Here is a 27,025-nt window from a genome sequence, read left to right as displayed (position 1 = left end):
GTTTATAATTAATCCTGGATTAATTGGCCTTAATGAAGTTGAATTAATTACTGGCTGTTTGTAAAGAACTTTGAACTACCTGAGTACAAAACGGCATTTAGAAAGGCAGAAAGAAGCCGCCATCACATTAACATGAAGAATGAATCTGAGTAATCGCAGCTCTGCAGGCTGGATTCCGCTCTCAGGACTGTACTCAGCCTCGGCCACCATCCCAGGTCCAAGGAGGGGGCTGCAGAGGAGGCTGCCTTCCCAGTGGGAGTGTCACAGGGTGTCCACCCCAGCTACAGTCAGCCTCTGTGACCATGCCAGGCCCAGGTGTGTTTTCAGGGGGTCCCGGGCTGCCCCCCAAGTGAGTAGGAGACACGTAATGGATGGTGAATGCAGCCAAAGAATAAACCCTGAAGTGTGTCAAGCGGCCAGCTCACCAGCAGAGCACTAAGGTTTAATCCTTAACACCTCAAAAAAAAATCCATGCTAAAGAATGATATATGCAGCCAGGCAGCGGTGGCACACGTCTTTAATCCCAGCACTTGGGAGGCAGAGGCAGGCGGATTTCTGAGTTTGAGGCCAGCCTGGTCTACAGAGTGAGTTCCAGGACAGCCAGGGCTACCCTGTCTCGGAAAAAAAAAAAAAAAAAGAATGATATATGCAAAAGATAGACTAGAGAAAGAGAGAGGAGAGAGAGGGGACAGGTCTGGTTGAAGTGTGCTGTCCAGGGCACCGCTCACTGAAAGCGGCAGTTAAACTTGAAGGAGGTGAGGAGGACCATGGGGGATTCTGGGAGAACATTCCAGTATGTTCTCCCAGACTTTATAGGTTTGGGAAGTACTTCTGCTAATAGAAAAGAGGGGATAAGGCTGTGGGGAACAGGAGCAGATTCAGGGGGCCTGGAACAGTGACTATAGTAAATTAAGACCCTCTCCAGATGCCAATACACACCTATCAGAAGAGCTAAAATCCAAGCAAAGCTGAGACCCTCAAGTGTCTGCCTGAAGCCCTGCAGCACTGCTGGGGGACAGGGGGTGGAGGTGGAGGGGAGAAGCAGAACAGCTGTCTGGGAGACAGCCCAGCAGGTTGTTAAAAGTGAAATAGACTCGTCTTGTGTCAGTCTGGGTCATCATTGCTGTGATGAAACACCATGACCAAAGCAATTTGTGGAGGAAAGGGTTTATCAGATTTATAACTTCCACATCATTATCACCAAAGGAAGTCAGGACAAGAACCTGGACGCAGAGGCTGAAGCAGGTGCTGCTTACCGGCTTGCTACTCTTGGATTGTTCAACCTTTCTTACAGAATCCAGGACCACCAGCCCAGAAACAACACCACCCACAATAAACTGGTCCCTCCCACGTCAATCACCAATTAAAAGTGTTGGCATGAAGAGACATGGAAACACTGGAAGATGGTTTTCTCACATAATGCATGGGGTTGGAGGAGGCTGGTGGGGTGAGGTGGAAAGTGTCCTACTTTTGTTTGTTCTGAAACAAGTCACATCTTATAACTCTGGAAATCACTATGTAGACCAGGCTGGCCTCAGACATGTGATCTTCCTGTCTCTGTTATGCTTACAGGCATGTACCACAATGCCTGACAGGAATTAGAATTTTAGGTGTTGGATAGTCTGGAGGCAAGGGTTCACCAGGCTTGTCTTGAACTTGATTTGTAGCTGAAGCAGGCCTTGAACACCTGAACTTCCTGTCTCCATCTCCCAAGAATGTGCCAAGATGCATGGCTAAGAGTCTTCTTTGTTTTGGTTTTGTTTTGTTTTTTGAGACAGGGTTTCTCTGTGTATGTCTGGCTGTCCTGGAACTCACTCTGTAGACCAGGCTGGCCTCGAACTCAGAAATCCGCCTGCCTCTGCCTCCCAAGTACTGGAATTAAAGGCACGCACCACCACTGCCCGGCAAGAATCTTCATTCTTGACACATCTACTTGGTTGGGACTACACCTAGGCTGTAGAGACATCTGGGTGCCACCATGCTTGGTTTAGGTGGTGCTGGGAATAGAACCCAGAGTCTGATGAACACTAGGCAAGCACTCTACCAAATGACCCATATCCCTGCCTGTAGAGGTTTGGTTTGTTACTATGTATTGTAATGCTAATCCATACCTGTCTAGGCCTACTAGTGACTTCTGTTTACAAGCTTTTGTTGTGCAAACCTTGTTCTTTGTTTATTGGTTAAATAAAACTGGCTACAGCTAATTACTGGAGGGATTAGAGGTAGGTTGGGAGTGACCTGGTAGGTGGAGAAGAGCCGGAGAAGGAGGAAGGAGAAGGAGAGAGAGGAAACTGCCATGGGGGTTGGGGGGATGGACAATGAGTATCTGGCCAGGAGAAACAGCAAGTATCTGGGATAGCCAGGCCAGGCCAGCAGTTAGAAGAGTAGATTAAGAGTTATCCCCCACGCCCCTGTAATTGTCAAAGGCAAATAGAATAACCATAGTCCGAGTCTCATGTATTTCAAAGCTAATCGGGATAAGTTTAAATTCATTGTACTACCCTCACCCCTAGAATTCTTTTAGGAAAAAATACATAGGTTGGTACAATGAAGCCCTCCAGATCCATCATACAGACAATAGTCAGCACCCAGGCTGGAGAGATGGCTCAGCGGTTAAGAGCACTGACTGTGGTTCCAGAGGTCCTGAGTTCAATTCCCAGCAACCACATGGTGGCTCACAACCATCTGTAATGGGATCTGATGCCCTCTTCTGGTGTGTCTGAAGACAGCTACAGTGTACTCATATAAATAAAATAAATCTTAAAAAAAAATCAGCTCACAGCTGATACATGTTCTCCTCTTTTAAGTTTCTAGTTTGGGTAGCTTTTAATTCTCATAATTTCAAATGTATCATAATAGGGCTGAAGAGATGGCTCGATGGTTAAGAGCACTGACTTCTCTCACAGAGGAGAGCTTGCAATGAGGTAGCTAGGAACAGACTCTGTTCCCAGCACCCACATGGTGGCCCACAACTTTCTATAAGTCCAGTTCCAGTAGATATGCCCCCTTCTGACCTCCGAAGGCATTACACACATGCCTTACACTGAATGTATGTGTATGGGTATGCTATACCATACCCATACACATACCATGCAGACAAAACACTCATACACATATAATAAAAACAAATACTTAATTTATAAATACTCAATTATAGCATAGTGACTTTTAAGGTACATTTGATGTCTTTACAATATTTTGCTAGCATATACAAAGCAGACAGAAATACTCTAACAGAACATGTCTTTTTGTGCAGACGTCTTTCCTTGGGGACAAAGAGACAGGCTGGGGCACGCAGAAATCCTAGATCCACTGTCTTGAAGCACCATTCAAAAGCTCATGGTGACAGTTTGCTGGTCTGTGGCCCTGGGTTGGCAGTGTGTCTAGATCCCAAAAAGGAGGGACACTTTGCTGATGCCACAACACACATCTCAGTGTGCCGAGATCCTCTTTCCTGGGAGTCACCTGGCCTTCACCTCTGAGTAGCTCTCTGATGTGTCCCCACTCTGCATTCTGGAAGGCCACACTGTCATGCTCAGGGTTAGTTAGCAAGCAGCTTCTCCTTCCTAATCTCCTTCTGTCCCGAATGATCCCTCTGTCAGTCTTTCTCAGTGTCCCCCAGTCTCATGTGTGGCTGGCCTTCTCCCTGTTCCTTTGCCTCATTCCAATGTCCCTTCTGCCCTCAACCATACTGTCTCTGGTGGATTGAAAGAGAATGGCCCCATAGACTTAAAGGTTTGAATGCTTGGTCACCAGGGAGTGGCACTATTTAAAAGGTAGAGTGGTATGTCCTTGTTGGAGGAAGTATGTTAATTGGAGGTAGGCTTTGAGGTTTCAAAATTTCATGCCAAGCCCAGACTCTCTTGTCCAGCTACCTGTGGATTTGAATGTAGAACCCTCCGTTACTTCTCTACCACCATGTCTGCCTGTCAGCTGCCCTGCTTCCCGCCATGATGATAATGAACTAAACCTCTGAAACTGTAAGCCCAGCCACAATTAAATGCTTTCTCTTATAAGAGTTGCCTTGGTCGCTGGGTGGTGGTGGCGTACACCTTTAATCCCAGCACTTGGGAGGCAGAGGCAGGCGGATTTCTGAGTTCGAGAGTTCAAGGCTAGCCTGGTCTTCAGAGTGAGTTCCAGGACAGCCAGGACTACACAGAGAAACCCTGTCTCAAAAAAACAAAAAAAAAACCAAAAAAAAAAAAAAAAAAAAAGAGTTGCCTTGGTCATGGTGTCTCTTTGCAACAATAGAACACTAACTAAGACATAGTCTTTCTCATTTACTTCATTTAAACTACTTATTTGTCTCATTTGCTGCTGTATCTCCAGCATAACAGTGTATGATAGCAGATAGTAGTATTTGTTAGGAAACCAAGAAAATACATGGTGGTGTGGTGGTACATGCCTTTAGTCCCAGCACTTGAGATAGGTGGATCTCTCAGTTCAAGGCCAGCCTGGTCTACAAAGCAAATTCCAGGACAGCCAGGGCTACACAGAGAAATCTTGTCTTGAAAACCAAACCAAGGGCTGGAGAGATGGCTCGGTGGTTAAGAGCACCGACTGCTCTTCCAGAGGTCCTGAGTTCAATTTCCAGCAACCACATGGTGGCTCACAACCATCTGTAATGGGGTCCGATTCCCTCTTCTGGTGTGTCTGAAGAGAACAATGGTGGTGTACTCATATGCATAAAATAAATAAATAAATCTTTAAAAAAAAAAAGAGTTTCCTCCTTTACCGGAGTCCAAAGCATCCTTACAATGGAAACTACAGCCTCATTGTACCTGGACATGTGTTCCTAGCTCAGATGGCTCATGTTGGGAAATATTAAAAAAAAAAAGAAAACCAAACCAAGCTGGGCAGTGGTGGCACCTGCCTTTAATCCCAGCACTTGGGAGGTGGAGACAGACGGATTTCTGAGTTCGAGGCCAGCCTGGTCTACAGAGTGAGTTCCAGGACAGCCAGGGCTACACAGAGAAATCCTGTCTCGAAAAACCAAAAAAAAAAAAAAAAAAAAAAGAAAGAAAGAAAGAAAACCAAACCATAAAGCAGCAACAACAACAAACAAACAAACAACTATAACAACAACCAAACCAAAAAGTAAGAAAATGAAGTACTAAGACTTCAATGTAAATAATGATTTAAATTTGGAATTCCATTATTCACCTTTCTGTTACTTTAACAGAATGCCTTGGATAATCATCTTAGGAAGAAGAAAGTTCTATTTTTGGCTGGCAGTCGCAGAGGTTTCCACTCATGATCAGTTGGCCCCATTACTGTGGAGCCTTCAGTGAGATAGCATGTTGTGGCAGGAGCTGGTGGCAAAGAAAGCTGCTTACCTCCTTCCTGAGAGGAGGAAGAAGCTGGAGTCTCAAGGGCACACTCCAAGGACCTCACCTTCTCCAATAAGGTCCCATACAGAAGAGATTCTATCATCTCCTAAGAATGTCCAGGCTGAGACCAAGCGTTTGGCACATGGGTCTTTGGGGAAGATGTCCCATCTATAACAAGGATCACCCAAGGTCCATTCATCACCCCACATCCAACAAGTCACAATGTCCTGGCAGTAGGGAATCTTTGGGAGTCCCATTCTCTTACTCAAAATTCCTAGGACCAAACAGCCCAGAACTCACAATTCTTTAGACACAAGGGAAGATCCAGAGGGTAGCTATCTACTTCCCACATACCTCCCATGTGACAGAGGGGCAATGTCTTGCACTACCTCTGTGTCTGCAGGAAGCATGGGTCCTGACAATCAGACACAGCATGAGCCAGCCTCTCAGTGCAGGACTCGATAAGTTTCCAACAGCTTGGGAAGACACTTGCTATTTTCAGAGCATTTTGGATTTTGGAAATCTGGCTACAAGCCTGAAGAACTGACTGTTTTAAGGTTCAGATTGCCTTCCATTCTTCCCAATATCTAGTATTAAATGTTCAAAAGCATGTTAAGTTTAAGAACTTGACATCACATGCCTGCCTTTGTGTTTTCCCCATAGCTGCCACAAGGCCCTTGACAAAGGTGACTTAGGGAAGGAAGAGTTTATTTTGGTTTACTGTGTGAGGGTACAGTCAGGAAAGGCACAGCAGAATGGGAGTCTTGGTTACATTGCATCACAGGCAGAGAGGAGAATGCTGTGTCACTCACTTTCCATAGTCTATTTAGTCCAAGGACTCGGCCCGTGGAATAGTATAGTAAAACCATCTCCAAACATGCAGAAGTGTGTCTCTTAGGTGATTCTAAATCCCACCAGCAGACAGGATTGAGCAAGCCTCACATGGACCCTACCAATCCCATTTAGCTTGTCTACCTTACACATATACATCCCTAGACAGGGAGCCCCCGTCTAGGCGAGCACTCTACCATGAGCTCAGCCCCAATCTATGCTGCTTACTTGTGTTTTATGGAGTTTGACTATCTCATCCAGATTGGCTTTGAACTCCTGGATTCAAGCCATCCTCTTCTTAAGCCTCCAAGGCCCTGGGACCACATTTATTTTATTTATTTATTTATTTATTTATTTATTTATTTTTGTTTTTTTGAGACATGGTTTCTCTGTGTAGCCCTGGCTGTCCTGGAACTCACTCTGTAGACCAGGCTGGCCTCGAACTCAGAAATCCACCTGCCTCTGCCTCCCGAGTGCTGGGATTAAAGGCGTGCGCCACCACCACCCAGCTCTCTGGTACATTTTAAAATAAGTGTCAGAAGTAGCACCCTTCCTCCTGAGTACCGCAGCATACATGCCACCCCTGAATTCAACATTGGTTTTTAGGGGATTTTTTGAGGGGGGGGGTATAGAATTTCCATAATGCACAGATCTGAAGTATATACTGACTGCATGTTGATTATACATACACTGGTAAAATGTAAAGCTTTATCAAGGTTCAGAATATTCTAATTACCTCAGAAAAGGCCTTCAAGACTCCTAGTTAACTTCCAGTCTACTCCTACCCTCAGAGGCACTCTTATCATCCTGTAGGCTTTGTCCGCCAAAGATGGTTTTGCCTCTGAGACAGTAAGTTTGAAATCCATGCCCCTTCCCTCTCATTCCATCCTTAAACCCGCCTGCCAGCACTTTCTACTCTCCTCTGTCTCAGGCTGTCACAACCATGCCTCTGAGTTCTATTCCAGTTTAGGGGAGATGTCCACCAACAGGAACCCTCTCATACCCATGGCTGTCATTCCTCTCCACATCTGTACCCACCCCTTTATAAATACCAGGTTCAACGACTGCCCCTCTCCCTTCTTCCTGTCCTGCTGTAAGCACAAACTGTTTCCCCTGAGGCTCAGAGTTGTCCCAAAGATGGGTCATTACTTCAAAAGTCAACCCACGAGGGGCTGGAGAGATGGCTCAGTGATTAAGAGCCCTTGCTGCTCTTGTGGAGGACCTGGGATTGGTTCTGACACCCACATGGTGGCTCACAACCATCCATAACTTCTGCTCCAGGGAAAGCGATGCCTTCTGACCTCTGTGGACACCAAGAATGCACATGCTGCAGGTATACATTCAAGTAAAATAGTCACAGGCATATAATAAAGAATATCTGAAAATATTTTAAAAATTAAACACATGAAGTTCATTATGGAGTCTGAAGTCAATATTACATTAAAGCTTTAAAAACCTAAATTTGTTGTGCTCTCTGTGTGTAACAGGGGAGCACTCCGCGCCATTGATGACATACATGCCTAGCTCTTGGTTTATTTCGACAAAGTGGATAGGATAGGTAGCTCAAGTTAACCTCAGACTTCCAACCTGTTCCTGCTTCTTGGGTGCTGGGGTTCCAGGTATGTGCTGTCACTTCCTGGGTTCTGGGGTTGTCACTTCTTGGGTGCTGGGATTCCAGGCATGTGTTCTCAGGCCCAGTTCCTTTCGATTCAGGTTTAATACATCTCACCTGAACTGCCTGGGACCAGCAGCATTGGAGATTTCAGGTTTTCCCCTCATGTTTTAGAATTCTTGCACACACGTAATGTGATCGCTCAGAGGTGGGACTCAAGTCTGGACAGGAAGCTCATTGTCTCCTAAGCCCTTTGTGTATGGAATCTGAGGCTCATCTTACATGCCAGCTTCAATGTCCTCATGTTTTGACTCTTGCCTGTCACATGAAGTCAGGTGTGGAATTTTCTACTTGTGGTATCATGTCAGAGCTCAGAAATCTTCAGATTTTGTTGTATTTTGGACTTTTAAATTTAAGATGCTTGATTTTTACTGTCTGTCGGGATTTTATGTAGATCAGAGGTAGGCAGTGACGTTTAATGATGGATGCCAGGTCCCATTAAGAACATTTTGTTATTTGGAATGTCCTCTAAAACTCTTGTGACCTGTCTGCTAAGCTCCCTCCTAAAGATGCCCACTGCTTTATCATTGGGTTTTAAACAAACAGATGGTAGTTTCTTGTTGTTTCCTATTTGGAAGACAGAAAAATGGAGACGCAAATTTTGGGAGCACTAATTCATACTAGGACCCCACTCTTGTGACCCGTTTAGTTCTAATGACCCATCTCCAAATGCTATCACATGCATGGGGGGTGGGCATCAAAGCCTCAAATGCTATCACATGCTTGGGGGTGGGCATCAAAGCCTCAGCTCCTGTGGAGGATGCAGTTCGGTCCATGGCAGGGACTCCAGTGTAGAGTCTTGATCCCCAGGGCCATTGGGGCTACTTCCTGTGAACACTCATTCCTGGCTCATCACAGAGGCAAACTGGCTGTCCAGTAGGAGTCAGTGAACTTTAAGCTTGGCCAGCATCTGAGCAAAACTGCCGCCATCTTCATGAGACCAGCTGTGCCTACTTTCCAAAGTTCATCATGATCAGGCCTGTGGACCGATGACATTCCTTCCTAAGAGGAGGCCTCACCTGAGAGTCTGGCCACTCCTCCAAGCCATGTGTATTCAGGCCTAATTGCACGTGGCCTCAGGACTGCAGGGAGGAAGGTAGAGTATATGGGTTAGTGTAGATTAGGAGGAAGAAGGGGAAGCCATAGTTTATGATATGAGAAGACTTTCCAGTACAGCTGCTCTGAGGTGGTCAACACTCTTAACCTCTCACCCATACTTATAAGTAAGCTGAATAAACTCAATCTTAGAATGAACCATCGTTGTACTGCCTCTTTGATTTGTCCTTGGAACCTTAGGAACAGGGGTAGATGTCATTCACTTCTCGTCTCAGGATGGAATTTTATCAACAAAAGCTAAAATATTTGTCAGCTCTCTGAAGTCAGGCTTTATGTTGGACTGTATCGTTGTGATGAAACACCTATACAGACAAAGAAAGAAAGAGACTTTAGTTTTCCTTCATGGTTTCGGAGTTTCATGGTTCTAGACACCTTTCAATACCTGAAGGGAGTTACATAGGGTGGTTGTTATAACGCTCATCACACATTTTAAGTTCACACACAACAGTTAACTTGCAGCTCCTCATGCTGGCCTAGACTCCAGAGTGAGGTTTTTGTCCCCCTACTCTGAATCAACGAGACCCTCTCCCATCTTTTCACAGTGCTTCCAGGTTTCTGATGGGCAGTCTGTATTGGACTTTTTGTGTGTGTGTGTGTGGGGGGAGGGTTTGAGACAGGATTTCTCTGTGTAGCCCTGGCTGTCCTGGAACTCACTCTGTAGACCAGGCTGGCCTTGAACTCAGAAATCTGCCTGTCTCTGCCTCCCAAGTGCTGGGATTAAAGGCGTGCACCACCACTGCCAGGCTCTGCATTGAACTTCTAGTGACAGTGTTTGAGGGTCTTCCCTGAGCCTCAATAGGCTCCCCGCTTTCCCATCTCTGTCCTTTCCCTGATAGTCTGGCTTGACCACTGATTGTGGGTTTTACTCACTCCTGTTTTCACAGCAAATAATGTCTATCACCACATCCCAGTGAGGTGTATACAGTCTGTACTTATACACCTTTATACTTTATTAAGTACTTGTACTTAATAAAGGCTGACAGAAATGAATGGACGAATGGATGAGTGTGTATGGAGGTATGGAGGAAGGGATGTGTGGATGGAAGAAGGGTGTGTGACAGATGGGTGAGTGTAATGATGGAAGGAGGGAGGGAAGAATGGATGGGTGGATTGAAGGAGGGATCCCTAATTTCAGACTGCCAAGACTTTGTGGGGTGGGGTGCCGGATGACCGCAACCCCAGGTAGCAGTCAGGGTCCTGTCCCGCCCTGTGTGCGCTCTGCTATAGCGCAATGGGCGCCCGAGGGCGGAAGCTTCCGTGCCGGAACCGGCGCGCTAGGCGCGGGTTGCGGGGGGGTGCGGCTTAGCAGGCGGACCGCGGGGGCTGGCGCTCAGGCGACGGCGTGAGAAGCGGCGGCGGGATGGCGGGCCGGCGGGTAAATGTGAATGTGGGCGTGCTGGGTCATATCGACAGCGGCAAGACAGCCCTGGCGCGGGCACTGAGCACTACGGCCTCCACCGCTGCCTTCGACAAGCAGCCGCAGAGCCGCGAGCGGGGCATAACGCTCGATCTGGGCTTCTCCTGTTTTGTCGTGCCGCTGCAGGGCGCTGAACCCGGGACTAGTGACACGCTGCTGCAGGTCACGCTGGTCGACTGCCCCGGGCACGCCTCCCTCATCCGGACCATCATTGGCGGTGAGCGCGGGCCGGGGCGGGAGCCGGGCTCGGGGTCCGAGCTCGCGGAATGGTGGTCTGACTGCTAGGCCTGGCCGCCAGCCCGGGAGGCTTGGGGGCTCGAACTCAGAGCCCGCAGATGCGGACACAGTTCCCACCTTCACTGCGGTGCAGCGAGATGCTTTCCTAGAAAAATGATACAAAGAAACAAACCCTACAAAAAGGGTGTACACAAGTTTCAAAAAAAAAAAAAAAGTCACTACTCACCTGACCTTTGGTCTCCTGGTTCTCTGTCCTGAACACTGCTCTCAGTTTCCTGTGTATGGATGATTTCAGGAAACGTTCACAGAAACGCAGACAATGTGCAGAAATGAAAGATCCTGTTTTTTCTTCTGTTGTAATCCTTGGGGTAGGTTGGGTTAGGAGGTAGAGCCTAGTGCCTTGATAAGAGGCAAGTGTTCTAGGCTCTCTCAGGATCTTATCCCCACCCCACCCCCCTTTATACACAAATCATCATACCGACATTTTCTTGTCGGACCTTTGTGACTTTTCCAGAGTTGGCTATTCATGCTGCAGTGAATAATACTCTAGTCCAGAAGGCTAGTGTAACAGGATAAGTTATGTGTGAACTGGCTAAGTCAAAGGGCATATGTGCTTTCAGTCATGATGACAACTGCTAACATCTGCTCCTAGAATCTGTACCACTTAATTAGTCTTTAAATACAGGCCACTTAGGAATAGGACGTTATAAATAAAAGGTCTTGTAACTACCCTTCTTTGTCAACTCGACCCCTCCCTTTCATCTACATAAAACTGTTCTTCCATCTTTTAAAATTCCTTTTGCAGACCCATTTAACTATACTTAAGTCTAGGGACAGGACCTCATAACCTGTTTGTAAGCACCCAGCACAAAGGAGGTATGGCAGAGTCTAGTCTACCTGCTGTAGCTCCAGTGACCCATCTCCTGCTTGCCCTTTTGCCCCGGGTTTCTTTCCAGCAGTACTCTGTAAGGCTGTGGGCAGGTGGTTCATTAGTCCCTGATCATTCCAGCTATGTGATGAGTTCAGTTCTTCCGGCTTTGTGGCCTCCGTTTTTCCATGTTACAGGCAGTCTGAGACTGTTTCCCTGTTTCATTGAAGTGGAAATGGAGACTTAACTGTTAGAGTCACTCTTGCACAGTCTCTATCCAATCCAGGGCTCACTAAAGACTATCAAGGGCCACACAGTAAACAAGCAAACTAAAAACTTCCACTAAATTCTGACTGGTCATATTCAAAAACTTTTTAGGAAATATACTCTAAGCTAGTGTAAATTGGCGAAGGAGAATAGATATAGGGTAGAAACTAGAAAGTGGGGTTGGCATGTCCCTCAGTGATGGAGTACCTGCTTAGTGTGCAGGATGCTCTACGTCCTATCCCCGGAATTGCAAAGAAGAAGAAGAAAAAAATACAGAATCTGACGTGTAATAACTTTAATGATTTTTCATCTTTATGATGGTGTGTAATGGTACAAGTTCAGTAGAGTTTTGACCTTAAGTAGAGTTTGTGACATGGTTGGTTCTCATGACACTGAGCAATGCAGCAAGCTGCAACTCCTAGTCAGCTCTGAGGTCCAGAGTGCAAATCTCTGTGTACCCAACTCTGGTTGCTGAGCTGGCAGGTCCAGCGTTTCTGTGTATTCATTGTATTTTTTAGCTTAGTATATTGTGAACCTACAGTAACAGTATTGGATGTAGCCCAACTGTAAGGGGAGAGATATCTAAAATCTAGGCCAGGGCAGAAGGATAGACATTCTTTTAGAGGTGTACAGAATTGGGTTTGAAGCTTTTTTCCTTACTAGCTCTGTGCCCTTTGAACTTTGTTCTGGATCTTACATCACTAGTGAATAATGGTGACCATGCAGCTACTTTCTGGCATGGGTCTTCTCAAATATTTCTCTTCTTGGACAGACTTTGCAGGAAGCGTGTTTATAGTGTAGCCACTAAAGAAGGCAGCTGTCAAGGCTTCCATGCCTCCCAAGCTGGGACCTTTCCATGCCACCCAGTTTCCTGAATTCCTGCCCACCCCTTCTAATATGTACATTTACATAGAACCTTTGTGTGGCAAAAGCCTGGTGTATGTCATCAAATGGCTGCAGCCCAAGCACTGGTGTTTTGGCTGAGACTATACAACCGTACAAGGGGATTTGTGCTCTTGTAGCCTGTTGTTGCTCTTCTTGCTTCACACCTTGAGAAAAATGTCCCTTTTTTGGTTTTAAAATGTGGCCAGACCTCACTGGAGTGATGAGACCATACTTTCTTAAGGTCTCATCACTACCTTCCTTCTTGGGGACCAGGAAAATGTTTCCTTTTGAAGAGAAGCATGCACCTGCTTGAGTGCCTGCTGTGGCTCAGGCCTGTGACCAGGACCTTGTGACTGGGCAGTGCTCTGTGGAGAAGCATCACTCTGGTTTTCAGATGTGGAGACAAGTCTGGCAGGTTAAGTACACAGGGCTGGTGCTGGAAGTTACCTCTCACTTGTCCTCAGGGTCTGTTTAATATTGTGCCTTGCCTTCTTGAACTGGCTACAGGCCAAATCTTGACAGTGCTTTTGGAATCCTGCCATTTATGGGGTCATTTTTAGGGTCTCCTCAAATCATGTCAGTCCTTGCTTCTAGATTCTCGGCATTAGTTTTGTTTGGTTTAGTTTTTGAGTCAGAGTCTCTCTAACTCTGACTGTTCTGGAACTCACCAAGTAGACCAGGCAAGCCTAGAACTCATAGAGATCGTCGTGTCTGCCTCCCAGGTGCTGGGATTAAAGGTGTGCACCACTGTGCTTGACTCCCCAGTACATTCTTTTATTTGGATTAATCCAGCCTCTTTATTCCAGACTCAGTACCCAGGCTTTCCTTCCTTGGAGCTTCCTCAGCAACTATCCTTCCTATGTTCCTGATCTTCAGTCATGCTGTCCACTTATTCACGCCTTAAATAGGTTAACAGTTACTTTGTCCCTGCTGTTGCTTCTTGCTGCTTGTCTCAGTTCAGATGTCCCTTCATTAGTGAGGCCTCCCTGACTCATTCTCTTTGGTGTGCCTGCGCCCACCCCTCACCCTCAAACTTTCCCATTTTTCTCATGCTTCTTGGGTGTTGTCGGTTGTCCCTTGCTAGGACCGGGGCTGTATGAGAGCAGAGTAGGATCTGACTCGCCAGTGTTCTTTGGTGCCAATGCTGACAGCAGGCATCTGACAGGTTCTTAGTAGGTTCTAAGGGAGAGAGCTGTGTTCCTCTAATGGTCTAGCTCGTTATGAGTGAGTAGGCAGGGTTACTCACTGACAGACGGGACTGACCTGTAGTAAGTGCATCCTGGCATCAGCTCTTTCCTCGTCCAGAAGATGACAAGAGAACACTGGCAAAGGTACACTGCCACACTCTGAGAGGGTCTCTAGAGTTCTGTGTACAGAGAGCAAAAGCTGGAGTAACTCATGTAAGCTGGGCATGAAGTACACCTGTCTAGCTGCTACTCAGTGGGCTAGGGGCAGAGGATTGCTTGGGTCCAGGAATTTGAGCCTAGTCTGGGTATCATAGTGAGGCTTTTAAAAAAAGGCATTCTTCACCCTTTGTTGAGGCACAGGATGTGGGCACATTGAAAAGAAGAGCTTCCCCCAAAAAAAAAAAAAAAAAAAGCCGGGCGGTGGTGGCGCACGCCTTTAATCCCAGCACTTGGGAGGCAGAGGCAGGTGGATTTCTGAGTTCGAGGCCAGCCTGGTCTACAGAGTGAGTTCCAGGACAGCCAGGGCTCCACAGAGAAACCCTGTCTCAAAAAACCAAAAAAAAAAAAAAGAAAAGAAGAGCTTCCCTAGGGCCAGGAACCACCTGGTGAGGCTGCTTTGTCAGGTTAGGGTCTACTACTGGTAGTATGGGGCCCAACAGGATGTCATCATGGGATGTGACAGGTATGTTCAGGACAGTGAAGGTGTAAATGGAGTTTGGACCTAGAGAATGGAGGTGGGGATTTCTCTTAAGGGCCTGGAGCACTTTGGAAGGCTATTGCTTTGTGGATGTATATGGCCAGCTGAGCTGTGGGTAGGAAGCTGCAGGGAGGGACTCCATGGGCAGAGGTGTGGTCTTTGCTTTCTCCTGGGGTACTTGGATGACTGTACCATCTGTTCTCAACCTGTTGGGGAGTCAGGTGACCCTTTCACAAGGGTTGCCTAAGACTACCAGAAATCAGTTTTATTACAATTCATAATGGCGCCGGGTGGTGGTGGCGCACGCCTTTAATCCCAACACTTGAGAGGCAGAGGCAGAGGCAGGCGGATTTCTGATTTCGAGGCCAGCCTGGTCTACAGAGTGAGTTCCAGGACAGCCAGAACTACACAGAGAAACCCTGTCTTGAAAAACCAACAAAAAACAAAACAAAAAAACAAAGCAAAACAAAAAACCAAAAAACAATTCATAATGGCAAAATTACAGTTATGAAGAAGCAAAGAAAATAATTTTATGATTGGGGAAGGGGGGGTCACCACAGCATGAGAACTGTATTAAAGGGTTTCTTGATAGTCTCTTAAGTTAAAGCCAGCTGTTTGATTCTATTGTTCTTCAAGGTGAACTCTCCAGAAACAAGAATCCTCCTTCACAAAAACTGGACTTCTGGGCTGGAGAGATGACTCAGTGGTCAAGGGCACTCACTGGTTTCTCGTCCAGATGACCCTGGTTTAATGCCAAGCACCCACATGGCAGCTACACCCGTCAGTTGTAATTCCAATTCTAGGGGATCCAACACCTTTACACAGACGTATAAACAGGCAAAACACCAACCAATGTTCTAAAAAAAGAAAAACAAAAAAACTGGATTGCATTGCCTTGTGGCTCAGATGAAGTGCCTGGTGGTGCTCTAGGTCAGGGGTGGTGACTGAATGTGTCAGTTATTCCATGCTGTCCCTTCTGGTTGGTGCATTTGTTTTGTTACTGTTTTCTTAACCCTCATAGTTGCCCTAAGGAGGAAAGGTGAAATTCACATTTTATAGATGGAAAAATCCTGTATCTCAGAGAGAGCGGGGACACAGTTACCGCTAGCCAAGTTTGAACCGAGTGCACGTGCCTAAACAGCCATTTATCTGGCTTTCTCAGTGTGAATGAAAAGTGTGCTGTCCACTGCACCCTCCTCAGTAGTGCTTCAGGCTGAGATTTTCCAATATAAATCTTACAGGGTTAGAACTTCAAAAAGATTAAACAATGTACGTTTTAAAGACTTGGGTTGGGGTAAGAGACGTAAGACTCATCTTTAATCTAAGTCCAGTAGGGGAGAACAAAATGCTGGTCTCTTGGCTTAGCAATTTATAGTCTTCTGGTGGCTGCAAGGATTAACAGGGTTTTGTCTCTGAGTCTTTTGTTTTGGTTGTTTATGATGGGTCCCCAAGCCCTCCCATCTCATACTCACTGTATGAGGCAGGTCCTGCATGGCCAAGGCCTTCTCTGGGCCACTCCCACACAGGAATGCACAGGAGTTTGTATGTCTGACCCACTTGGAGCCTAGGGGGTGTTGTCTCTTTCCCTTGGAACATTTTTCTTTGTAAAGCTTAAGCAGTGTACATATGTAAAGAAAAGCTTTTGGGAGGCAGAGGCAGGTGAATTTCTGAGTTCGAAGCCAGCCTGGTCTACAGCCAGGGCTATACAGAGAAACCCTGTCTCGAAAAACCAAAACAAAAAAAAAAAAAAGAAAGAAAGAAAGAAAGAAAGAAAGAAAGAAAGAAAGAAAGGAAAAAGAAAAGCTTGACTTTCTGTGCTCTTGGTGCCCCAGGGGTGTACGTTGTTTTTGGCCCTGTGGTCTGCTTTTCCAGGTTCATCCCTTTAAGTCCCTCTGCATTCTGTCTGAGAACCTTCCTTTGGATTTGTGAATGGAACAGGGTTTGTGTGTGCAAAAGAAATATGCCATCAACCAAATTTATCATGTCACCCTATGTAGTGCACATTGGCCTTGATGCATGCACAGCTAGGGCCAGAATGTTGCTTGGTATAAGCAGAAGGGACTTTGGACAGGGGCCTTGGTAACCAGGGACATGGGGGATGTTATTCTAATGGGAAAAAAATGAAAAGACTTGTTGTTTTCCTTGCTATTGTTCTTACTGTGAGCATCTGTGTAGGAACACATGTATGGCACTTACATGCTTGTGTAACATTGAAGCTTATTAGGTGCTAGAAGGGGAAGCACTTCCCTTAACACAAGCTTTGGCATCAGACATTGGCTGGGCCTTGGTTCCTTGTACTCTGTGACTTTCTCTGTTATTTTCAGCAGTAAAACACACACACACACACATGCAGGCACGCACGCACGCACGCACGTGCGCATGCGTGGAGAAGATTCTGCTGTCTGGTACAGCCTCTGTGAAGTCTTCTACTACCAGGAGTTGCTGAGCTAACATGAGTTGCTTGCTTTCCCTTGCTTCAAAGGCTCTGGTCAGTAGGAAGTCTGCCTCACTGCAGTGAGCTGCTGTAGAAATACAAGGGCCTCTGTTGTGCCTGGCGCTTATCACTCCCTGACCCCACTTGATCTCCTTCCAAGATGCAGTGCCTTTAGCTGTCTCCGGGAGACTCAAGTTGAGCTCCTCTACACCATTTCCCTTGGAGCTGGACAGCGGGTGACTTTGCTTTGGTTGGGGTGACAGTGTGGGAGCGGCACAACATCAGACACAGTCTTGAGTTTAAATTAATGCAGAATATTTGAGCAGGAACCAACAGGAAAGAAAAATGGAAGCAGGTAGTCATATTTCATTCCGTTGGGGTACATTTTTCTTCTCATGGGGCTTGCCCTTGAGAATAAAACATATCAAATGTTAAATCAAAGAATATTTTTGTAGTCATGCTAGGAATAGAAAATAATGCAAAGACTTTGCCTTCTTGAGGCAAATATTTTGCTGGAAGGTTATAATCAAAGTCAGAAGGAAATTGTAGCCACAGCTTTGGTAAAGCTGTGATCACTTAAAATTAATTGCTTTTAAGCTTTTTGCTGAACGTCTCCTGACTGCATCTGAGTGTCTCTGGGTTTTCCTTCAGAACCACTTCATTCAGGCTGGGGTAAGATTTGGGCAGACATTTCAGAAGATAGCCTATCAATGAAGCCCCAGGAGCTGACCCTTCTTGGTCATTCTTTTGTTCCGTGGAACCTCAGCCAGGCTGGGACTGAGCCTTTCATGAGTCTCTGCTCCCTTCCCAGTAAGGGCGTTGGTAGCATGTAAAAGGTGACGTGTCTGTCTGTAGCTCTGGGCTTCAGCTACCGTATAGTCCCAGTTCCAGGGAGAGTGGGATTTTGGAGGCAGCCTCATGATGGAGCTGGGAACCAGTCTGAACTGAGCAACACATTGTCCTCTCCTACTGGAAGGACCATACCTTACTGTATGCATGGGAAGTGAAGCACCATGGGGTGGAGATGATGCCTGAGTCTTCTGTAGCTCTACATGGCCTGCCTCACAGAAAGTACATATTGGTTTTTAAAAGCAGTGTAGTTGAGATAACATGCAGTTCAGCATGCTCAGTGTTTTCCAAGTGTTTATGGAGTTACATGGCTGACCTCTACAAAGAGGTGGTGTGCTTGCTCACAGTCGGCTCTGCAGGCCTGGGTAGCCGCCAGCCTCCTTCACAACTCTGTAGATTTTAGATTCTGACAGAAATGGAATTATCTTGTGTCTGGCTTGGGTTTAGGGTATGCTTTGTAGTTGTTTTGAGAAAGGGTCTCAGCCATGCGGTGGTGGTGCACGCCTTTAATCCCAGCACTTGGGAGGCAGAGGCAGGCGGATTTCTGAGTTCGAGTCCAGCCTGGTCTACAGAGTGAATTCCAGGACAGTCAGGGCTACACAGAGAAACCCTGTCTCGAAAAACCGAAAAAAAAAAAGAGAGAGAGAGAGAGAGAAAGGGTCTCATTGGGTAGCCTAGGCTGGCCTTGAACTTGTAGTGCTCCTGCTTCTGCCTCCCAGAGGCTGGCATTATGGTATTCCCAGTTTCAAGCATACTTTTTAAAGTTAATCCATACTGTGGCATGTAACTATATTTTATCTCTTCAAAAGATAAAATCTGTTTCTAATTGTGATAAAAAAAGATACAATACTTGCTACCTTACTAAGCCATCCATAGAAACTTACTGTGGCTTCTTTCTGTGCCATACCTAACCTGTGGGGACCCCTCTTCTAGGGACTTCTAGTAAGAGAGGTTCAGATGGTGATGTCTTGGTGAGTTTTGGTCTTGTTTCTTTTTGTTTATTTTTAAGACAAGTTCTCACTACATAGCTCTGACTGACTTGGAACTTACTATGTAGACCAGACTAGCCTTGAACTCACAGAGATCTGCCTTTCTCTGCCTCCCAAGTGCTAGGATTAAAGGTGTATACCACTATGCCCAGTTGTCTTGGTGTTTTTATCACTCACTTTGGTTCTGTGTCCACAACTGTGCAGTGTTGTTTTGGATACAAACCATGTGTATTTTTTTTGTTTGTTTGTTTTTTTGTTTTTTCGAGACAGGGTTTCTCTTTGTAGCTCTGGCTGTCCTGGAACTTACTCTGTAGACCAGGCTAGCCTTGAACTCTCGAACTCAGAAATCCACCTGCCTCTGCCTCCCAAGTGCTGGGATTAAAGGCGTACGCCACCACCACCCGGCCAAACCATGTGTTTGTCTTCAAGGGTCTTGTAATCAGGGGAGGCAGGAGGGAGTGGTGTGGGCAGGTAAGATACAGAGTCTTGATCAGGATAATCTATATGATGTGATGTGTGAGTGTGTTGTGGCACAAGCAGGAAAGACCCCCCCTGCGGCCCCCCACCCCCCCGTGGGGACACAGGGCCAAACCTAGACAGATGACCTGGAGATTTGCAAGCAGTCTAGCCACAGGCAATAGCCTCAGCAAAGTGCTGGGGTGCGAGAGCAGGTGGAGCAGGTGGATCTGATGGGGAAGTGTGATGAGGTGCTAGGCCAGTCCAGGAAGGCTTCTGGGAGGAGGGGATATCTTGTTGTAACTTTATATGATGGTTGAGAGCTTACTGACAAGATGGGGGATAGTTCAGCTAGAGCACCCAGCATGTAGACAGACAAGGCAGGACTAGAACATGGAGTCATGAAAGAGGGAGAGAGTAACAGGCCCAGTGGCTAGAGGGTGGCTGGAATAGAGCCTAGGAGCTGGGTGTACCTTGTGGGAGGGTGTTTTAACCAGGGGTCCTTGTAGTGGTTTCTACAAACTCCCTTCAAGTCTGATAAGAGTTCAGATCAAGTGGCTATAAGGCCAAGTGTTCTGAATGTGCTCTTTCAACAGCAAGCAAGCAGACAGGCAGGAGGCTACAGGAGCAATACAGAACTCTAGGGTGCTGGTATGGAATGCCAAGCAAGGTCATGGAGCTTCTACCTCTCAGGAGAGGGTAACTATAGGTTTGGAGGATACATACTATCTTTTAGACACCATTCAAGGCCCCTGACACTTACTGTACTCTCAAAGCCTGTGTCAGGGAGCCCCTGGTGGTAAGTAGCTTGCTGTAGGTCTCAGCTGGTGAGAGCTGCCTGAAGCTTCTCCCAACCTGGTTGCTGGCCATGCTTTGTTCAGGATTACAGTCATGCTTTTGTCCATGTCCATATCAGGAGAAAGCCATAGCTTCTGAAGAACAGTTTATATACATGGCATGTGAGATGGCTGGTCCCAAGCACAGGTTCTGTCAGCATCCTCCCCCATACTGTTCACCATTCTTCCTTGGACTGGCTGAGCTTTGCTTCTTGGTAATTGGGTCTTTCATTTCTTGTGCAGTTCAGCTAGGCCCCTGCTGCTTTGAAGTGGCCTCACTGGGTAGGAGGGAGGACTCAGCTAATGTGATGCTCCTCTTGGCAGCAGAAAAAACAACTTTGCTGTTGAGATATGTTGACTTTCCCTCTTTTGCTGTCACCGTATTGTGATGATGCTCTCTTGTCTTGAGGCCTTCAGGAAGACTAAAATGATTTCTTTTGTCTCTAACCTACTTCCTGAGGATATTTATTTGGCGGCACTGACAGGTGCTACCTAAAGATAAACTTGACTTTTTAAAAATCGGTGCTGGAAATGCACTAATGTTGCTCTGCTTGGTTGAAGGACCTGTCTGGCCTAGCCTTTGCTGTAGGTTTAAAGCCCAGGGGAAGTCAATGGCTACTGCCCTTGGTCATCTGACCTTGATATTGGAGCTAAAACTACTCATCTGCATTGGCTTGTGACACTTGAAGACAGTCACTCCACTGTGGTCATTTTCAGGTGAGTCCTATTCCTTGCCCTTTTGACACAGACACCAGAGACCCAGTATGTGTGTACTTTAGTATTTCCTAGTCCAGAATGATGGCTTAGGGCAAGCTCGGGGATGATCTGCAGAGCTTAGCTCTAGAGGAGGAAGACAGGCCTAAGAAAGAAGGCTGTTTCTTTAACATTTCTGCCTGATACCTAGAGACTAGAAAACCACAGACTGGCAGGGATTGGTGTCCAGTGAGGTGCTCTCTATTGCCAAAGCCCCTTTACTGCAGAGTTTGACAACCATTTGTGAAGGACAGCCACATTTCCAACAGAGCTTCCTGTTGAATATTGTTGAAAGCTTAACACTGACAAAGATAGAGAACATGTCAGCTAGAGACAAGTTAGACAAGGCAGGACAAGAGCATGGAGTTCACAAAAGAGGAAGTGAGTAACAGGCTCAGATAGTAATGTTCTGATTGTGTAGCCCAGTTGTGTGGCTGTGAGCTTTGGGTAGTTATTGGAGTGTTTGCTTAAGCTAGTGCTGCTGAGGCATGGGGATTCAAATTTTGCCTCAGTGCAGCTAATAGCCGGATGAATTGAAAAAGGCTAGTTCAACATCCCTACAGTGGATCAGGGTTGGTGTTCTCCCCTATGTGTGGCTTGGTGCTAGGGGCTGTCATCTTCCTGGGAAGGAGCTTGGGGCTTCCTACCTTCCTTGGTATTCCAGACTTGTTCTTTATTTGGTCTGCACACCTGCCAAGCACCCTTCACCCTGCTTTCCTTCCTAGTAGCCCTTCGAAGGAAGAATGGGCTGTGAAATGACCCTCAGTCTTCTTTCCTTCCTTCCTCCCTCCTTCCCTTCCCTTCCCTTCTCCCCCCCCCCCCCTCCTCCTCCTCCTTCTCTTCCTCCTCCTGTTCTTCCTCCTGTTCCTCCTCCTGTTCTTCCCCTTTCCCCAGGAATCACTTGCTGGCCTTGTACTTCTAGCAGTTCCATCAGTCCAACTGCTGCTTAATATAGGCTTCATCTAGCTTTAGACTAGATGAGCTCAATTTCCCTTTATATATCTTCCAGTCAGCAGCCAGGAACTCATCCTAGGTACCTTCCATAGTTCCTTGCTTAAGTTTTCAGTTACTGTCTGATGGCAGAAAGCCCAAGCCCCTCATCATGACTGATGTGGTCCTTCCTGATAGATTTGTGTTTTCTCTCATTGGGATTGCATAACACCATTTGTATACTTCTGCACAGACAGAACATCCTCTCTCAGGCTGTGCCTTCTGATAGCAAGCACTTTTCTGGGGAACCACCTTGTCTTCCTCCCAGGCTGGACTAGGTAACTTCATTTATGACTTTCTGCACCTTGTGCATACTCTTAGGGATTTATGTTTTCCATCTCACTCATTTTGTATTTAGTGGGTATACCTTCTGAGGGCTGAGCCTATTATCTTTTAACTTGGTCTCTAAAGGGATGGGATGGGACCTGGCCCAGTTATTGAATGAATGATTTATGGATGGATGGATGGATGGATGGATGGATAGATGAAGAAGAAGAGTTCATTATCTACTGCCTACACCAAGCAGCCCTACTCCTGTGATGCTTTAAGAGACTTCCCAAAGTTCAACAGTGGAGGAAGCCTGCCTCGAGGTTAGACAAGTTAATCTTTCAATGGAAATTCAATCCTCACTTTTCATTTTCAGGCCACTTTGTGTAGCAAAGTAGTTTAACTCATAGCAGATTTCTGCCATGCTGATGGTTAATTTCACGGCCCACAGAGGGTCAGCACACTAATGCCGAGAACACGGCGACCTCAGTGTGGCTCACCGCACACGGTGAGGGCCCAGCAGCCCTGTCATTTTTAGAGTAGCAGTATTCAAACATCCTTTAGCAGGCTGATTTTGAGTTAACAGGGGTGACCCTTTCAAAAACAGTTTTAAAAGCTATGATGTAGATCCCTCCCAGGCTGTGTATTTTCCTTTCTCTATGCAGTTCAAAAGGGCTGCGTCATCTCAGAGTTTTGCCAGCAATCTTCAGCTTGACCCTGGTTGTTTAAATCTGCAGGAGGAAATTTGAACAAACTTGTACTTTGGTAATTCTTATGCCTTTGTGAACCTTTAACCTTAAGGTTTCTTTCAGAGCCACTGGCTGCATTGTCACCCGCTGTCCCTGCTGAGGCTTTCAAAGGGCATTGTCTAGTACGTCTGTTTTCACTTTGCTACTAGCCTTCTTTTGAGGAAGGGTATTAATTCAGACCTGATTCTGAGGCAGGAGGGGAACTTTTAAACTTGCCCCAGAGCTCAGGGATGGGGAAATGAGCATAATGCAAGCCCATGGCTGATGCTGGTGAAGGAGAGAGAGGCCTCTAGCTATCTGGTGGGCAACCTCAGCTCTGTCACGTCCTGTCTGACACCATGGCCAAAGAAGTGATGGGCTCTAATAAGCAAACCTGCTGAATGCTAAGTTTCCAGAGTGCCGAGTCCTTAGGAACCTGGGAAGTCAGTGGTGAATATGGGGTTCAACTGATCACTATGAAAGACCACATACTAATGAATTTCCTAGGGTCAGCAAGAAGACTCCTTAAGTCTAGGGGAGAGCTCTGGTGCTGCTATGCCTTGTTGCTGTTGAAGACTTCCTGATACTTGTTCCATTCTGCCTCTCTCCCCTCTACCAGCCAGCCAGTTCACCTCCACTCCTTGTTTGTTTTCTCTCGATGTGACTGGGATGATACCAGCACAGGTCCTTGTTGGCTTTGGTGCTGGTTTCATGAATGTATGGTGATTGAAAACAGACCTTACTTGTCATGTGTCATGCTCTTTGAAGCAGGCTTGGGGGCTGCTAAAACTCGTTGCCTAGCTCCTTGGCTTTATTTCTTTCCTTGGGCTTCTTAATATTCTAGAGATAGGGCTAGGTGACCTTATTCTGCAAGTTTGATGACACAGAAAGAGTTCCATCGTCGTGTTAATCAAGTCCATTTAGCAGTCCCTAAGAGATCTGTATGCTAGCGAGGCAGACCTTGCCCTAGCCTCTCAGACAGGTGGGGAGCAGGTATTAGGAAGTAACAAAACCATGAAGAATTGTGAGGTATGGTCAGTACTAAGGGCAGTACAGGACTGTTGCCTTTGGGGTATCTCCTTTAGGCCTTCCTGAAAATTCTGGAAAAGATTGGTGCCTGCGACTGCTAAGTTGGGGATGGGTACTACATGCCAGAGCAGTGCCTACAATGGCTCAGAGGAGGGCAGCTTGGGCTGGTCTGTAATGAGGAGAAGGGTGGCAGGCAGTCATGGGTATCTTTGGACAGATATGCACACTTGGACTCTGTTAGTCCTGGTTCTGCTGGAGGATAAGCAATGGTATATTGTGATCCATGGACACAGAGACACATTAACCCTAGCCCTCTACAGGTGGGTGGCCATGCCAGGTTTTCTCTACTGGCTTTTATGTGTCCTTAGTCCTGTCTGTTTGTGTTACCAGGCCTCAGATTCATGTGGGTTTTTCCTACCCTTTCCTAAATTCTTAATGTTGTTTTCGTTGTAGTATTGGCCTTTTGTGTACTAGGTGAACACTCTATATTACTTTCCTGTAGTAGAGCAATGGGCTGAGTTGGAAATGGGGTTGGCAGGCAATTCTGGCGTGGCAATAGTTAGCCAGTTTCACTGTTCTGTAATGTGACCAGTGGCACACAGGCATACTGGCATCTCAGGCTCCAGTCACAGGGTGGGAAGATAGCAGTTCTGAGTGGACAGCAGAGATATCAAGTAAGGCATCCATCTAGTTACAGAGCTGGTGAGCAGACATGATGTGGCTGGAACCCGGCCACACTTTGCTAGTCTCCTTGAACATACTGCCCTTGATGTTCCCCACCACCTCTCCCTCAGGGTGTCCTGGGTGAAAGGTAGCACATAGGATCAGGAAGGGATAGATTTTGCCTTTTCAGGAGAACTGAGGTTACTATGGTTTGGTCTCCCAGCAGTGCCCATGAAGTAGAAGAGTGGGTGCTGATGTTCTGCTGATTTGTTGTTTAGACCAGAACTGGAAACTGACTTCAGAGAAGCCTGTTCTCCTGTTGCTGCTGAGCAGGAGTTACTGGCCTTAGATTCGTGTAGGTGTCTTCTACCCTTTTCTTAAGTTCTTTGTGTTGTTTTTGTTGCTGTATTGGGAATTGAACCTAGGAACTGGCAAACACCCTGCCTCTGAGCCATACCTCTAGTTCCATTTTCTCAAAACAAGGGAGTAATGGAGTTCCCTTGATATGCCAGCTTGGTCTTCAGTCTTCAGGAAGTGATTGTATCTGTGCTTTGGGGGAGTCACTAGAACAACAGCAACCTGAGGGATTCTTGTTTTCCTTTTCTCCTCTGTAACTAAATAGGTTTCCTTCCTCTGTGCAAATTTCTTAAGTAAATGGAAATGCTACTTATTATTGCAAGTTCATCAGTCATTTCTAGAAAATTTTTAACGTGCATAATAAAAGTTCCCATGATAACCAGCAGCTTTTTGAAGAGTGAGTATTTTCTAGGAGCCTTAAGAATCTATTGCATTAGGTCTGATTTCTCCAGCTGAGGCCTCCTCCTCCTCCTCCTCCTCCTCCTCCTCCTCCTCCTCCTTCTTCATTCAAAATCTGCCTCAGAGGCAATCTGGGGATGTGCTGCAAACACTCTGGGCACAGATGTGTGTTGTCCTTTTCCTGACAAGTAAGTCCCTAGGCTGGGAGATCCAGCTCTACTCAGTAAGCTATCCACTAGGTGTGGGTAGATACACCCTGTGCTGATTGGAGCTGTTTGGTGCACAAGAGGGCAGTGTTTGCTTGCAGTCTCAGATGGGTGATCATGTATGGGTTCACAGGTCAGCATAGTTAGAATGACCTCAGATGTATTCAAGACAAAATAAACTGTAAGTCACGGTTGTGATGAGTTCTCATATACGCCTTAAATATACAACCCCTTCAAAACTTTGCTGCTTGTTAGCCTTCTTTTTCCTAAAAAGAAAAATATTGTTTCTTTCAATGTTTATTTTTAATTTTTTTAAATCAATGAAAATATGGTTGCAAGTCTTGTATGACACTGGCAGAGGTTACATGGTGTCACAGAAGCAAAACAATGGTTTCCTAATTAAAAACCAGATGGGCAGATTTTTGTTTGGAGCAAGAGGTCAAATGTATTTTCTCCCCCTTCCACATCAATGTAAAGATTATCTGCCTTAACTTTTAAAGCGTGTGAAGGTGTATACGTCAGCAGTCCACTCTTTATTCTTTTATTCTGTCTGCATCCTGGTGTTCTCTGTGATTGACCATACCTCCTTTTCTTTCTTTCTTTTTTAAATAAGGATTTGCCCCTTTTCAGTTCTCCCATGGTATTCTTCTGCTGAAACTTTTGGGCCGGCAGGACACATGCTGGAATGCAGCTCTTGCCCCTACCAGATTTCAGTTACTACAGAGCTGGGGGCCCCTTCTTTCCCTCAGTCACCTCCTCATCTCAGGTATTTCTAGGGTGTTGATGTCACTCACTGATGAAATGCTACAGATGATAGAGCAGCTTGAGGAAACAAAGGGAGACGAGGCATTGGAATGGCCATAGCTTGTCTTGGCATCCCCACGGGAACCACCTGGGCTTTTTGAGCTGCCTGCGCACCCCAGATGGAGGCGATTGTCTTGCATAGGACAACTGCATCAGGAGCATGCGCATAAAACTCATGCACAGAGAAGAGGCTTGACCAGTATGAGTGTCAGGAGTAGTGGGGGCTGTAAGACAGGACGATAGAGAAAGGATAGGATTCTTGACTGGAAACAAGCCAGGTCTCCCCATATTGCTCATTTACTTGAATATCTCTGCTGGTTTTAGTGAACATCACAACAAAGCATAGTGAGACCAGATGCAAAGGGCTGTCCGCCACTTCAGTCCCCTGACAGCAACCAAGGAGCCAGGCAGTTCCAGGCTGGGCCCTGTATAGAATCAGATGTCTTCTTCTAGTCTTATGTAATCTAAAGGGAATATGTCTGTAAGATTGGTGCCACATAAGCAGTGGGGTAGTCATGACATCCCCTGTGCTCTTTAATTGATCCATGACTTCTAATTTAAATGTGAACTGACAGCACTGAGTGCAGTGTCAGTGGGTGGCTACCTCACAGATTTTCCTGTGACCCACCTGACTTCTACATGGATCTGAGTCTGAAGGAAAGATTTTGCTGCATCAGGTTTGTAAAAGATGCTCACCAAACATTTTTTTTTCCAGGAACAGAATTTTTGAACAATGCTTGATCCTTTCATTTCCAAAG

At 46.3% G+C, this 27,025-nt stretch overlaps 1 protein-coding gene across 1 annotated transcript in view; it reads left to right on the top strand.

The window, feature by feature from the left end:
• Positions 1-10,248: 10,248 nt before the first annotated feature.
• Eefsec (eukaryotic elongation factor, selenocysteine-tRNA specific) overlaps positions 10,249-27,025 on the top strand; it is a 187,483-nt gene continuing 170,706 nt past the window's right edge. The window contains exon 1 of the mRNA XM_028782979.1: positions 10,249-10,583. Coding sequence (XP_028638812.1) covers positions 10,310-10,583 — 274 coding nt within the window. The 5' untranslated portion in view covers positions 10,249-10,309. The remainder of the gene's footprint in view (positions 10,584-27,025) is intronic.

Source organism: Grammomys surdaster, unplaced genomic scaffold, assembly GCF_004785775.1.
Source record: "Grammomys surdaster isolate TR1022 unplaced genomic scaffold, NIH_TR_1.0 948, whole genome shotgun sequence".
Classification (NCBI taxonomy): Eukaryota; Metazoa; Chordata; class Mammalia; order Rodentia; family Muridae; genus Grammomys; species Grammomys surdaster.
The sequence above is the reverse complement of the archived record's forward strand: the minus strand, read 5'-3'. Positions and strand labels throughout refer to the sequence as shown.